The 16,173-nt window shown below is 36.5% G+C and overlaps 2 protein-coding genes across 2 annotated transcripts in view; one reads left to right on the top strand and one right to left on the bottom strand.

Moving 5' to 3' along the window:
• LOC139946174 (receptor-type tyrosine-protein phosphatase S-like) overlaps nt 1-4,535 on the bottom strand; it is a 73,783-nt gene extending 69,248 nt beyond the window's left edge. The window contains exon 1 of the mRNA XM_071943794.1: nt 4,363-4,535. The gene's annotated coding sequence lies outside the window, so the exon portion shown is untranslated. The remainder of the gene's footprint in view (nt 1-4,362) is intronic.
• Nucleotides 4,536-8,900: 4,365 nt separating this feature from the next.
• LOC139946180 (uncharacterized) overlaps nt 8,901-16,173 on the top strand; it is a 29,505-nt gene continuing 22,232 nt past the window's right edge. Inside the window, exons 1-6 of the mRNA XM_071943801.1 lie at nt 8,901-9,030; nt 9,208-9,283; nt 9,882-9,971; nt 10,922-11,179; nt 11,707-11,958; nt 15,755-15,877. Of these exons, the coding sequence (XP_071799902.1) occupies nt 8,992-9,030; nt 9,208-9,283; nt 9,882-9,971; nt 10,922-11,179; nt 11,707-11,958; nt 15,755-15,877 (838 nt within the window). The 5' untranslated portion in view covers nt 8,901-8,991. The remainder of the gene's footprint in view (nt 9,031-9,207; nt 9,284-9,881; nt 9,972-10,921; nt 11,180-11,706; nt 11,959-15,754; nt 15,878-16,173) is intronic.

The raw sequence follows: 16,173 nt of genomic DNA on the forward strand, positions 1-16,173 counted from the left end.
TATGGGAGTCAAATTTTTGACTCCCATAAAATTGACTCCCATAAATGGCCGACCGTGTTAGTTAGCATAGTGAAACGAAAACCACAAAATTTTGAGACAAATTGTGTGCATCATTGTATTCTACTTTTACAGCGCGTCTTTCTAACCATATGCATTTTATAACAAACAGTTAAAATCGTTTTCAAAAAACAACTCGACCGATCCAAGGCAATCCTGTTCCTTTAATAATACAGAATTTGTAAGAAAAACATCGAAAAACATGCACACAGTCAAATGATGATGATAGTAAAAAACTTCCCTTGAATTGTTTCTGTCTGAAATGTCATGGTTGATGAGAAATAAATAAAATTAATTTCCTGTTGACTCAGTGGGCGTTTAATATAAAAACAAATCTTAACGAATGTCATGCAAAATGTGTATTCGTTTTTTTGTGTCACTATTTTCTCATGAGCCAGATGAACGATTGATCTAAAACTTCTACAGGTTTGTCAGCTTAGTAGTTGGTGGTTTACATAAAATGCTTTCACTGCCAGCAACTGTTTTGTAAGCAAAAAACAACTATGTAGTATTCCTTTATAAAAGAAATGTTATCAGCAAAAAGTCTGTTCCTGGTTTTCTGGAGGTTTTTCCTACTTTTTTTTTTTTGGGTGTGTCTGGCATCAATCTTCTAAGCAGCTCTATCAAATTTGGCCCTGGTTCCTACTACCAGACACGATTGGTTAAATTTGCTTTTAAAAACAAAATACTCTCTTTCCTTCAAACTCTAAAACTCTAAATTGAAATGTCAGCATGCTACAACGTACATGTTCCTTGACACAATTTCCTCATATACATTGTAGCTTCGTGGAAAAAGGCATTTTGTAGATTTATAAGATATTGTACGAACATGTAACAAGAGTCAGGAAGTTGTAGCCACTTCCTTCGCAACTCAGCTCTAGCTGCGAGTGGAGTAAGGATGATTAGCCCCCCAAATTATTATTATTTATATTATTAATTTGCTTCATCTGCGCATGTGTCGGCTTTGAGGACCGTCGTCCCATATTTTCTTCGACAGTACTTGGGATGAATCTGCATTGTGCTGAAAACGACACATTTGAGCTGAAAACTACTAACAATGGCAGAACCATGCGTCGTTGAAAACGAAAACCCCCATATTGTCTCTTTTTTTTTATCATCGGTCTTTAAAGACAGTGGACACTATTGGTATAATTGTCAAAGACAAGTCTTCACAGTTGGTGTATCCTCAACATGTGCACAAAACAACAAACTTGTGAAAATTTGAGCTCAATCGGTCAACGAAGTTGCGAGATAATAATGAAAGAAAAAAAAAACCTTGTCACACAAAGCTATGTGCTTTCTGATGCTTGATTTGGAGACCTCAAATTCTAAACTTGAGGTCTCGAAATCAAATTCGTGGAAAATTACTTCTTTCTTGAAAACTGCGTCACTGCAGAGGGAGCCGTTTCTCACAATGTTTTATATTATCAACCTCTCCCCATTACTTGTAGTCAGGAGAGGTTTTATGATGATAATTATTTTGAGTAATTACCAATAGTGTCCACCACTGCCTTTAATAACAAACCATAGTTGTGATAAGAGAGCCATAACACTACAGCCCACGAAGATGGGCTGTTGACAACATAGTCTAGGTTGGACTGCTCTGCGAGGGAGTCCAGGGTATAAAGGTCCCAGTACCATTGCAAACAAATATTGATAACAAATTTTGTTCATATTTTAACCTCATTGTGGAAGCTGCACTTTAACTGACATATTATTTCATTGTGTCCTGAACTACCAGCCTGATTGGTTGAGATTTGTTAACTCTTATCCTTGTTTGGATGACAACATTTGTCAAATCAGGTGATAAAAAACTATAGACAATTTAAGTCAAATTTTTGTTTGCAATAAGTAAGCTTTATATTTTAACTGTACTGACATCCTACCAGGGCTATTAACAACACTGCTCGCTACACTCTATCACATAATGGAAAATAAAGTCCAACATCCATTGAAACACAAACTAAATCCCTTCTTGAGAGGAAGTGGCTTCACTGATTACGAAACAAATTTTTTCCAATCGCAGGATGCTCCCAAGTAACACTGGTCTGCTGACCAAATGCCAGTTATTAAAACATCTGGTGGAAGTTCCCTTAGGTTGCAAATAGATTTTTTATCACAGTGTAGCCATCTTGATTTTACTCCATTCCAACTCATTGTAACCAAACTGAGGCTGGACGAAATAATAGTATGGTGCCATGCGCAATGAATGTTAGCATTCATTACTGTTATTGGAAACTGGGAACATGATCAAGATGGTGACAGCGTGATAAAGGTCTATTTACCTTGCCCTTTGGCCTTGTCCAGTCAAAAGATGAAACTTCAGTCAAGCTAGCCCCATAAATTGGTTCAACACTCCGTATCCTTGGCCCCAGCACCATTGATTTCATCTTCCTATACTGTGCAGAAACCTCCTCTGGAGTATACTCGCTATTTTGTCAGGTTCCTTTAACCACTAGCCTGCTTAGGCCTATCAATAAATGGTAGGATCAATTGCCACAATTGACGTAGTTGCGACACGGGAGGGGGTTACGTTATCGCAACTACAATTGACGGAACCCAACTCATTATGAGAACGTGTGCGCGCTTCGAAAACAAGTTGTCAAGATCGTTGAGAAAGTTTACACTATAATAATAAATACATTTGATTTTTTACCCAAAAAGTGTGATGTTTGTTTATAAAAGAACAAATCCATCCAGGTGTGTAAGGCCACAACTTCAAAAGCATTAGATCGGTAAGTTTCATGATGCAGATCTATCCATGTTGTAGATCGTGTTTTTTTCTTCTTCAAATAAAAAGCTAACAAATATATACATGGAAGAAATTATATCCGAAATTATGTCGAAGTTCTGAGCTGGCGATGTTGATCATCGTGTACCACTTGATATTGTGAGCCCAAGTGCGCATGGCTTTGAGTACAATGCATTATCTTGCCGCTATTCGCTGTCAAAACAGGGTAGGTGCCGTTAAACTCGCCTTCAATGTTCAACTCCTCCAGTATACTTTAAAATCCAGGAGGCATAGCATATTCCAGCTTAAATAGAATTTTAATAAATTTCGGGTTGAATTTCGGTTACAAATATCAAGTTCTTGCAAAAAATAAATAAAAATCCAAGCGTGCAGCAACATCGTCTGCCGCCATCTTGTTTTTCACAGTGCTCCTTGTACATGTGCGGACAACAGAGGGCGCTTTCCTGCGCGCGTATATTTTTTTTCTTGGGACGGTTAGCTTGCGCTAATTTATGGTAAAAGGTGGCCTCATTTGTCCTAGGAAAAAAAATACGCTTCCGGCTCATGGAGTCTTGGCACAAGGCGTCAATGCTCGGTATCGCATAGTTCTGCGCTTAGTGTAAATTGCTCACCGACTATTATCCATCTGCTTAGTGTTCGGTTAACGCAGGTTGACAGCGATTTGGCTGCAAATAATAGTAGGCCGCTAGTGATCAGTGCAAGAAAGTGTTTACACGGAAGTTAGTGCACGACGTGGAATCTGAACACGCTAATTTCAATTTTCTTTTGACAAAATATTAACACCAAAAGAGAAAATTCAACAGTTTTAAATAATGCGAACTTTGAGTTCCAACTACAAGGAACATGTGAGTAAAAGTTCAGACTCCCGACTTAGGTAAAAATATTTTTAACAGATTTCTGAAAAATTTTCCTAATGGTACGGGACCTTTATACCCTGGACTCCGTCGCGTTGCCTGCAACGGAGGAGTCCAACCTGGGCTAGATCAAGTCTGATGAAAATACAGACTGTGAGTAAACTGCATAGCTTCTGTTACCGGTGCAGCTTGCACAATCTCGCGGTAAACGGGAATCAAAGTTTGGGACCGAAAACATATGAGGGTCGATAACGTATGACGCTACGATATTTTGTTTCATAATAAACGAAGAAGTGGTGGCAGGATACGGAATCTTTTCCAGGGAACATTCGATAGATAACTTTCCGTATGGCGCCACCACTTCTTCACTCATTTTTACAAAAACTAAAAAGGGATATCTCAATCAGGTAAATTAGATACTATATTATTTTATTTCGAATGAAAAAGTGGTGGCGCCATACGGAAACTTTTCCCATTCGATGAACACCAACCATAACCCTTAGTAAGGGTTATGGTTGGTGTTAAAAAAAAACCAAAAAACTATAGGAGTGTGCTTTAATATTACATGTACCCGCTATACGCCCCACCCTACCCAAAACATTCCCAACAAAATAACGCAAAACAAATCATGCATGAATTGAACGTTCAAAATAAAACTTCACTCACTCACATGAACATGAATGAACAAAACATACTTACCTATCTTTCTTATTAAACATCAACTCACCACAAACTCTTGAAATGACTGACTCCTTTAAAATGTGACCGATCTCAAGGAAGACATGGTGACACAAACTCACGGAAATAAAAGTGAAAAGGCCAAGAATGTATGAAAAAGTGTGTGCCGTGCCGTGAACGTACGCAAGTTATGGCGCTGGGCGACTACTTACTTCCTTGTTGGTTTCGCGACATAAACAACAGAGGGCGCTATTTCGTTAAAGGTATCTGGCACGTTTGGTAACGCTCAAAATAGTTATTTTTATATTATAGCTGTTGATGAGTATAAAACATTGTGAGAAACGATTTCCTCTCTGGAAGTGACGTAATTTTTGAGAAAGAGGTTAAATCTCACTGAAATGATGCGAATCTGAGAAATACTTCGTGCCTGCAAAAGCCTTTCTCTGGCATCTGTGAAAGCACACACATTTTGTACATGAGGCATATAAAAAATAAATGGTGTTTTTAATGAGGTTTTTTCTTGCGACTTCTTTGACAAATGTTGAGCCCATCTTTTCACACGTTTTCTTATTCATGCATGTTGGAATACACTAAGTGAGAACACAGGTATTGACATTATTTAAACGTGTCCAGAAGATGTGTATGAGAAAACTCCCTAGAGCTTCATTGTGTGCTTAATTATTACTGACAAGCTTTTTACAGAATTATACATGTCTCAAGGACTTCCATTCTCTGATATAATAGTCAAATTTGTCACAGATTTGTTGTTTTATTTATAATGTTAATTGGGATAGGCCACATCATCAACTTCAAGTAAGGCCTAGGCTTGGCCTACTCATCTTTGTCGTGCCTTTTATGCCTACTACAGTAGCCGACACGATGTTCAGGAAGATCGTAAAAAGAAAATCACATGTAAAAGAAGTTCCCCAATTAAAGGGCAGTAGGCTATATATAGGAGGTAGATTGTTCCAAATTATTGGCCCAGCTACATGTACACTGAAATTGTTTTGACCTAGAACTTTGTTTGCTCAAGAAATCGTTGAGGAGTGTATTGTGACAGTTAAAGGCAGTGGACACTATTGGTAATAATTATTCAAAATAATTATTAGCATAAATAAGTAATGGGGAGACGTTGATGGTGTAAAACAATGTGAGAAACGGCTCACTCTGAAGTGCCATAGTTTTCGAGAAAGAAGCAATTTTCCACGAATTTGATTTCGAGACCTCAAGTTTAGAACTTGAGGTCTCGAAATCAACCATCTAAACGCACACAACTTCGTGTGACAAGTGTGATTTTTCTTTCATTATTATCTCGCAACTTTGATGACCGATTGAGCTCAAATTTTACAGGTTAGTTATTTTATGCATATGTTGAGATACAACAACTGTGAAGGCTATGTCTTTGACAATTACCAATAGTGTCCACTGCCTTTAAAGACAGTGGACACTATTGGTAAATGTCAAAGACCAGTCTTCTCACTTGGTGTGTCTCAACATATGCATAAAATAACAAACCTGTGAAAATTTGAGCTCAATCGGTCGTAGAAGCTGCGAGATAATAATGAAAGAAAAAACACCCTTGTCACACGAAGGCAGTGGACACTATTGGTAATTACTCAAAATAATTACTCGCATAAACCTTAGTTGGTATTGATATCGAGTAATAGAGATAGGTTGGTAGTATAAAACATAGTGAGAAAGGGCTCCCTCTGAAGTGGAGTAGTATTCGAGAAAGAAGTAATTTTCCACGAATTTGTTATTTTATGCATATGTTGAGATACACCAACTTTAAAGACTCGTCTTTGACAATTACAAATAGTGTCCGCTGTGTTTAAGTGAAAATATATCGAAGAGTATTTTTTCCAAGCATTTAAAAACAAGAGCAATTTTAAAATGGATTCGTGTTGTCGCTGAAGGTCACTCCTAGCCGTTCGCTAATTTCCACCTTTTGCCGTCGTTTTGCCGCCAACGCGTGCAAGGATTTGCGATTCACGTCCGTCGCCTTCCGCTGGGTCTTTGCCGCTTCTATGTCAGCCAACCTCTCGGTAGCCAATTAATTTCTTTAAATGATGGGTGATGGACATGTGTATACGTTTCCAAAAACCGAAGTGGAACCCCAAAGCGGAAATTTTCGTAGAGGGCAATAATAAATTTGTTTGAATTTTAACGGTCCATAATTCTTTGCCACCCCCCCCCCCGAGTAGAAAGGGGTTAAAATAATGCACCTGATAATGGGACACCAAACATTTAAGTCACCATTCATGACAAAATTCACGACTTGTGTCCTATGTCGTGGACATTGACACCAGGAGTCAACATTCACTACCAATCCACGACACTTTAAAAGTTGTAAATTACGGGTTGCAATTTTAACAAAATTCACGAGTCACAAGGCTTGACTTTTGACGACATTAAAGCCAACATCGTGAATTATTGTCATGAATATGGCGTTAATGACTTGGTGGAACAGTGATTTTCTCCCATGGATAGTGACGTCAATGTGTCTATTCTTCATCATGCAGTGATGCTAATTAAAACGTTAGAAAAGACTTTATTTTAATCAGGAAATGAAACTTTTCTGCTAAACAAAACCAGAACAAACATGTCAGTGTTATTTTCCTACTAAAAAAAATAACACTGCCTTTAGTTCCTTCTCAATTAATAACTGTTAACACAGGACTGTTCAATCAGTAATTAGGTTTATTCCGGGACAGTCTCAACATCATCAACTCCAGCTTTGAGTTGATGTTTAAAAACTCTTGCCAAGTTAATACAACATTTATGACAATCAGTTTTTTTCAAAAACTTGTTTTTATCAGTTATTCGCTTTAGCGGCTACCCTGCCACTTTCTGCATTTACATTAGTTTTTGCTTAGGTTCCTTTGTAATATCTGTGTGCATTTGTTTTTACAGAACTCGGGAAAGTATTGGGTATACTGTGCTTAATTTTAAAGACTTGTGTCCTATGTCGTGGACATTGACACCAGGAGTCAACACATTCACGACCAATCCACGGCACTTTATAAGTTGTAAATTACGGGTTACAATTTTTTGACACTATTGGTAATTTTCAAAGACTAGTCTTCACAGTTGGTGTATCTCGACATATGCATAAAATAACAAACCTGTGAAAATTTGAGCTCAATCGGTCGTCGAATTTGCAAGATAATCATGAAAAAAAAACCACCCTTGTCACAACGAAGTTGTGTGCTTTCTGATGCTTGATTTTGAGACCTCAAAATTCTAAACTTGAGGTCTCGAAATCAAATTCGTGGAAAATTCTTTCTCAAAAACTATGTCACTTCAGAGGTAGCTGTTAGTGTTTCTTAGTGTCACAATGTTTTATACCATCCATCTCTCCCCATTACTCGTAATCAAGAAAGGTTTTATGATGATAAATATGTGGAGTAATTAGCAATAGTGTCCACTGCCTTTAAAGGTAACAAGAACGTAATATAATGATACTTTGTGGATAGATACAATTTATGTGGAAACAAATTAGAAATGGAAAAGAACATAGGTTACACAATTTTTGATTTTCAACTTTGTTTTGTATTAACATATAAGCCATTTCGAGGTATGGTGGACACGATACTATATCGCTGTAAGGTTTGGGTAAAATTGTTTGTATACACGCGAACCCAACAGTGAACTCCTAATCCTATAGTTTCTCAAAACGGCCAATTGTAACTATAGGAGCACGTTGCCTTGGATCGGTCGAGTTGGTATTTGATAAGCGTTTGTAACCGTTTGTTATAAAATGCATATGATTAGAAAGATATTTTAAAAAGAGAATATAAGGATCCACACAAGTATCACTCGAAATTGCGTGGTTTTCCTTTTACCTCGGCGACTAACACGGTCGGCCATTTATGTGAGTCAAATTTTTGACTCCCATAAAATATGGCCGACCGTGTTAGTTCGCAAAGTAAAAGGAAAACCACGCAATTTCGAGGCAAATTTGTGTGGATCATTGTATTCTACTTTTAAATCGTCTGTCTAACCATATGCATTTTATAACAAACGAGTTTTTCAGAGACCAACTCGACCGATTCAAGGCAACGTGTTCCTTTAAAAGATTTGAAGTGAAATTCTAAGTTTCACATCATTATTGAATACATTAGCCTGAACAAACTCATTCCGTATATGAGTCAATCCGTCAGATTTAGTTTCACTTTCATTTTTTTTTTGAGCAAAGGTAGCTTTATAAAAGAATACATTGATGGAACCACCTCTATGTAAACAAGTGATGATTAAACAAGTGATGTTCCAGGATGTGCAGTGGAGTTGTTGCACAGCGTAAAACAGATTAACCGTGAATTTTGTCTTATAGAACATTAATTTTTGCAAAGCGTGGAAAGCGGGTGTCAAGTTCATTGGCAAGGGACTCGGGGACTGACAATTCATGGTTGAGCGGTTCCGCAAAGCCCACCTATTCTAATGGTAAGTTCTGCAAGGTGGGTTTTTGTAGCGGCAACAGGCTGTCGGTCCATACATACAAAGTTCTTTATGTGAATTGCTGTGCTGACACCACATACGATAGCTTTAGTGATATTGAATGTCTGATGTCTAACCATGGTCTTACGCGGAAGTAAAATAAAATTACTAAATAATTTGGTAAAAATTGTGTTAGTATGAGTCTGTTTCACCATGGAGTCGAATAAAAACACGACAACTTCATATGTACATGTAAGTAAAACTCCCTTGACTTTTCTTTTTTCCCGAACAACGACTCAGTAAAATGTGGGAAGGGGGTCTTTGCGTAAAAAAAAACCCATGCTTAATATATTCAGCAGAATATGCATGAGATGCCTACTCGTTAAGTTGTACCATTCAAATTATTTCATACGGTTTTGATTTTTCTAGAAATCTCGAGCTGCAATGGAAGTTGCGATGGTAGGTCTTGTCTACTTTTGTTTGATACTGCTTCCAACATGTCAAGGTAAATATTGTCAAGTTGTCCCTGATTGTCGAATATCAGTTAGATAAGTAGACAGCTCAATTGGTGAAGCGGCTCCCTATGAAAATTTTAGCTCAATATTTTAATGGTTGTCGAAGTTGCGAGATAAATTTGAAAGAAAAAAACACCCTTGTCACACAAAACTGTGTGCTTTCAGATGCTTGATTTCGAGACCTCAAAATCTAATTCTGAGGTCTCGAAATCAAATTCGTGGAAAATTACTTCTTTCTGGAAAACTATACGCCACTTCAGAGGGAGCCGTTTCTCACAATGTTTTATACTATCAACCTCTCCCCATTACTCGTTACATGCTAATAATTATTTTGAGTAATTACCAATAGTGTCCACTGTCTTTAACAGTTTTGAAAGTTTTAGTTTACATTTTGATAGAGTCATTGGTCTTAGATAACGAGCCTCCATAATTTTAAGAGATTTAGATGCACCTACTAGATTTAGATGGACCGTCTCATGGTCAAAAATCTCATCAAGTTATAAAAAAGAACACTCAGTTCGAATCAATTCTCTTGTTGAGGCTATACTCGATGCAGTTACGCAAGTTTTTGATCTTGTTTGTTTACAGCTCAGTGTAGTAGCGATGCATTTTTCGACATTGGAGGTTTTACCTGTACATGCAACGCTGGATATACTGGAGATGGATATACTTGTGATGGTAAGAGAATTTTCTTACTTTTATTGTGTTTTTGTGATGTCGGTTTGCCCTTGTAATTCCTGTGAGATCTTTCAGGAAAGAAACCAGTTGTCTAAACCATAGCCTACTGTATGTTTATTGTCTGACTGAGTTGACACACAGTGACAGAATACTGCATTGTGAATTTTCCTAAATTTTCGTTAATTATGTAAAAAAATAACGGACAATAGACGAAGGTCGGTCGCAGACTTGTTGACCGCACCAACACAGATGGCAGCTATGTATGCATACATAAAACAGACTACACTGAAGATTGAGTCATGTGATAATAAATGCATTTATTTAACACAAAAAACCTGTCTCTTACCTTTTATGAATTTCTTCAAGGTGATTTGGAAGTTGATTGATAGATATACAGCCATAATTTAAGTTGTCTGTGAATCTTTTCTTAAAAAGTTTTTCAAGCCAGTTTCATTTGACATTTTTATGTCATTGGTATTCATATATAGAAACCAGAATCCACGATTTCAAGTTGTAACTTGAGCTACAAATATATTTTAATTGTTAATAATGAATTAACTTTGAATCACTTGAGAGGAGTTTCCAAATATTTTCTTCTTCCAAATTTAATTTTATCTATCTCTTTGGATACTGAACTTCCACAATATCAAGAACTTGTCTGTCAGATGAAGTGGCAGAAGCTGGGATGACTTGCTGGCCAATTTTTGGAGCTGTCAATAATGGATTAGGTTTCAAAAAGTTGAGAGGGGTTTCAATATATATATATTTTTCAAGAACTTGTCCGTCAGATCATAGCGCTAGGACCCAAATGGTCAGATATAGATGAAGTGGCAGAAGCTTGGATGACTTGCTATCCAATTTATGGAGCTGTCAGTAATGGATTAAAGGTCACTAAGATGAGAGGGGTTTCAAAATTTATGTTTTCCAAATTTAATTTATAACCTCTTTAGATACCGAGCCTCCACAATTTCAAGATGGAACTTGTCCGTCAGATATAGATGAAATTGCAGAAGCTGGGATGTCAGACAAAACGGTGACTTGGACTAATCCATCAGCTACTGATACTACTGGTGTTGCTCCAACTATTGTATGTACACCACAGTCTGGCAGTGACTTTATGATTGGTACTCAAGATGTCATATGTACAGCTACTGATGCAGCTGGAAATCAGGCTACACCAAACTGCATTTTTGAAGTCGCAATAACAGGTTACTTTTTGTTTTATTTGACTTCATCTTCCTTAACAGTTTGGACTTTTCTTTATATCATCAAGAAAAACTGATAGATCCTTCTTATCAATATATATTTTAAATCATTAAATTAGATTTCATTCTTGGATTAGACCAGAAAAGAACATCCCCACTCAGTTCACCATTGTGGTGCCATCATTGATTTCTTGTCAAACCTTTGTGGTGAGAAAAAATAAATTATACTTGTTTCATGAATCTGCTGCCATAGCAAAATTGTTGTAAATTTCTCAATCTTCATCATCATTTTTAAGTAGCAAATAATAATCAACACAGACGGCGGTTATAAGTTGCGCGTGTAAAGCTGGCTACATCGGAGATGGAACAACGTGTACAGGTAGAACACATTGTCAGCACAATGACATTATTTACAGAGCTTGCTAGCCAACTTATGGAGCTACAACTCATCTGAATTGTCAATAATGAATTCACTTTGAATCAGTTCTGAGAAGTATTTTTGTTCAAATTAATTTAATCTATCTCTTTAGATAACGAGCCTCCACAATTTCAAGATTGTCCGCCAGATATAGATGAAATTGCAGAAGCTGGGATGGCAGTCAAAATGGTGACTTGGATTAATCCATCAGCTACTGATAATACTGGTGTTGCTCCAACTATTGTATGTACACCACAGTCTGGCAGTGACTTTATGATTGGTACTCAAGATGTCATATGTACAGCTACTGATGCAGCTAGAAATCAGGCTACACCAAACTGCATTTTTGAAGTCGCAGTAACAGGTTACTTAAGTTTTGTTTGACCTCATCTTCTTCAACAGTTAATCACCATAAATATCTTCATCTAAATCTTCACAATGTCTCTATAATCAATAATAATAATCCCTTCTTCAGGTCGTCTCCATCATCCACTTCTTAATCATTATCTATTATCATCTACTTAATAATCTCTGTTATAATCTTCAAATTCGTCTCCATCATCAACTTCTTAATCATTATCTGTTATCATCTACTTAATAATCTCTGTTATAATCTTCATAATCATCTCTATCATCATCTTCATAATCGTCTTCATCATAATCTTCATAATGTCTCTATAATCAATAATAATCATCCCGTCTTCAAAATCGTCTTCATTATCAACTTCTCGATCATTATCTACTATCATCTCTGTTATAATCTTCACAGTCATCTTTATCATCATCTTCAAAACCGTCTCCATCATCATCTTCGTAATCAATCTGTATGATCATCCACTTGATAATCTCTGTTATAATCTTAAGAACCATCTTCATAATCATCTTCATAATCATCTTCATAATCATCTTCATAATCATCTTCATTATCATTTTTATAATCATCTCCATCATCTTTATAATCATCTCTGTCATCATCTTCAATTTTCACTGAATCTATTGTTTTATCCCACCTTCATCAACACCTTTTGAAGGGTTATTTCCAAAAGGATCGTTAAAGTCATTGGCACACATGTACCTGACCCCCTGACCTGACCATTTCTTATTCAATATGTCCCAAGAAATTAATCCAATTCTTAAAAGTTAAATCCTGTACCTGTGTAACGGACAGTTCTTCATTTCTTGTTCAGTATATCTTATTGTACTTAACTATTACTTTGTTTTCTACTTTTTCTTTTGTTGCATCTCATATTTAAATGCCGCCTTTCTCATCTGATTATTCAAGCTTCTCCTACCATAACTTGTTCTCCGACTTAAACACATTCTTCAAACCCAAAACCTTAGTCTTTTCTCTCTGAATGGCGGTCTTTGTTGGTATAGATTTCTCTTTATATCATCAAGAACAAACCAGATGGACCCTTAGTCACAATATCTCTAGATTATATTTAAAAATCATTAGATTATATTTAATTGTTGGATTAGACCAGAAAAGGAAGACCCGCAATTAGTTCGGATGAAAGCATCGATGTCATCGTGCTGCCATCTTATTGTTCATTGTTATTACTTTATTTGTACTTTATTTGTTGCATCTCAGATTAATAACCGCCTTTCTCATCGGTCTATTCAAAATTCTCCTTCCATTACTTGTTCTCTGAATTAAACACATTCTTCAAACAAACCCAAAACCTGTATCTTTTCTCTCGGAATGGTTGTCGTTACTAGTTTAGATTTTTCATCAAGAAAAACCGGTTGAACCTTTTCACAATTTCTTTTGAATCATCAGATTAGATTTCGTTTTTGGAATAGACCAGAAAGGAAGACCCGCAATTAGTTCATTGTTGTCATCGTGTTGCCATCAGGGATTTTTTTGCTGGAAAGACAACTAAATGGTCTCATGCATCTGGTGTCATGGCAAGATTATTGTAAATTTCTCAATATTCATCATCAATGTTTGGTAGGGAACAACATCAACCTAATTCCTCATCCAGCAAAACTCTTTCAGTGTCCATAAATCTTAAGGTGATGCCCTTAAATCTTAAGGTGATGCCAAGGGATGTGACAAAGACAGCAGTCATTACAAACTGTGAGAGCTCATTTTCAGCACAATGCCATTATTAACAGGGCTTGCTAGCCAACTTATGGAGCTACAACTCATCTGAATTGGCAATAATGAATTCACTTTACATCAGTTCTGAGTAGTATTAAATTTAACTTAATCTATCTCTTTAGATAACGAGCCTCCACAATTTCAAGCTGGAACTTGTCCGTCTGATATGGATGAAGTTGCAGGAGCTGGGAAATTCTAAACTTGAGGTCTCGAAATCAAATTCGTGGAAAATTAAATCTTTCTCAAAAACTACGTCACTTCAGAGGGAGCTGTTTTTCACAATGTTTTATACTATCAACCTCTCCCCATTACTCGTAATCAAGAAAGGTTTTATGATAATAACTACTTTGAGTAATTACCAATAGTGTCCACTGCCTTAAACAGCTATAATCAGTAAGCTTGATGTTTTATGGCACACCGTATACCTGAAAAATATTCCAGAATTGTCGGCTACGGCTGTTTCACGACGTCATCATACGTTGAAGATTGGAACGTTCTGGCAACACCCTTAACAACAGTCGTTGTCATAGATGCAGTTCGGACACAGCTTACCTATTTTTTTTATAAAGTGTAATCCTCCAATGCTGTTACTGTTGAACCTGTTTCGTTTTTGGAAATTTGAGTTACTTTGTAAACTGACAACTTGAAGCAACGTCTAAACAAGGACTAACTTTGTCATATCACAGCGTAAACGATCTTGTAAAAATAAATTGAATTTCTGAAAATTCCAACACTTTCTTAAAGAGGATCTTCAACACACGCCCCGTAGTTGAAACCATGTTTTGCTGACAGTTCATCACCATAATCATTATTCATCATCCATGAATTCATAATCATAATCATATTCATGTTCACCATTGTCATCGTCATCATACTTAAGTCAAGAATCATCGTGATCATAATCATCTTCACGTCTACCTTACGTCAATAATTATCAGAAACATTACTAACAAACTTATGGGATATGAAAACCTGATTATTAACAAATTGTTTGTTTCCAGTGCTGTAATTAACATTTTAATTTGTTTAGATTGATAACAAACTTTAAATAATTGATTTTTAATTCAGTTAGTAATAATTTCAACCTAATTTACATCTTTCAATTGTAATCAATACTAATTTTGTTTTTTGTTTATGACAGTGAGAAAGGACCAGCCTGATTTGGTCTTTGATTATCTGCTTATTTTTCTAACTTGGCTCACTTTGGAGTAGTTTGTCAGTTCAAGTTTCCTGACCTATATTGATATGGTTATAATCTAGACAACTGGACTTACTATTTATTTGTGACGACAGTTTCACATCCTATCCTGAACACATCATCAGGCCAACTGATCTTGTGGCGGCAAAAGGGAAACTGTTGTCACGAATATATAGTTAGTAAAATTGTTTCGATTATAACAATATCAATATTATATAACCTGGATGACAAAGAAGATTCATAAATGTATAAAGGTTGACTACTTTGACTCGAACCCAGGCTAGTCAAGCATTACTACTCATTTGGAACCAGCCTCTGGACCACAGTTTCGTCCTTGGTCCCGATAGCCTTTTCCATGATAACATGTGTAAAGCACAGAAGGGAACCAGTGACACTATACATGTAGCAAAAAGGTGTAAGTTAATGGAGTGTTGAATACCATGGTACTGATGGTTGACTAGACTTCCAAACGAGTCGTTTGAGTACATGTACAGATATGTGCAGAACTGGGCATATGTGTGCTGGTCAGTGGACAATCACGGGTCAACTAAATGTGCCAGTCGGACTTGCTCGAAGATGTCCCTTCAGAAAGAAAAACATAGCTAGATAACACTAAACCATGAAATAAATACATGCTTTGATGACCTGGAGGACTTTTTTACTACTTGATTATTAATTCTAACGACTAAAAAATATTGTTAACTTGTTAACATTTCAAAATTTTGTTTTAACACACCGATGAGTCTTTTGTAATTCAAACACTAATACTTCGATGGTGACATTTAGATAAAAAGCTGTCAAAGAGTATTAATTAGAGGTAGGCAGAGAGCAAATTATTATATTTTTAATTTTAAATAGATTATAACGAATGTGAAGCTGATCCAAGTGTCTGTGACGTGAATGCTGACTGCACCAACACACCAGGCAGCCATACGTGCACATGTAGAGCTGGCTACACTGGAAATGGAGACACATGTATAGGTAGAGTCAACTCTCACCTCTTAACTTAATTAACCTAGATGTACTTTGTAAATTAATAATTACAAGAGGATGTATAAAGATGTATAGAGTTTGAAAGGCTGTAAAAGAGATTAATGGTGATGGTGTTTCTTGTCACGCGACGCAGTGAGACTCAAACCCAAGACCAGCTTTCCTGTGTCATTTTCTCATCCTCACCACACACGCTACTCAGTGTTATTTTATGTGCATTACATTGACCATCTCTCAGTGAGGAATGTAGCTTACTCCTATTGCACCTATTTGACTTTTCGTCAATA

The sequence above is a fragment of the Asterias amurensis genome, chromosome 13 (genome assembly GCF_032118995.1).
Source record: "Asterias amurensis chromosome 13, ASM3211899v1".
Classification (NCBI taxonomy): domain Eukaryota; kingdom Metazoa; phylum Echinodermata; class Asteroidea; order Forcipulatida; family Asteriidae; genus Asterias; species Asterias amurensis.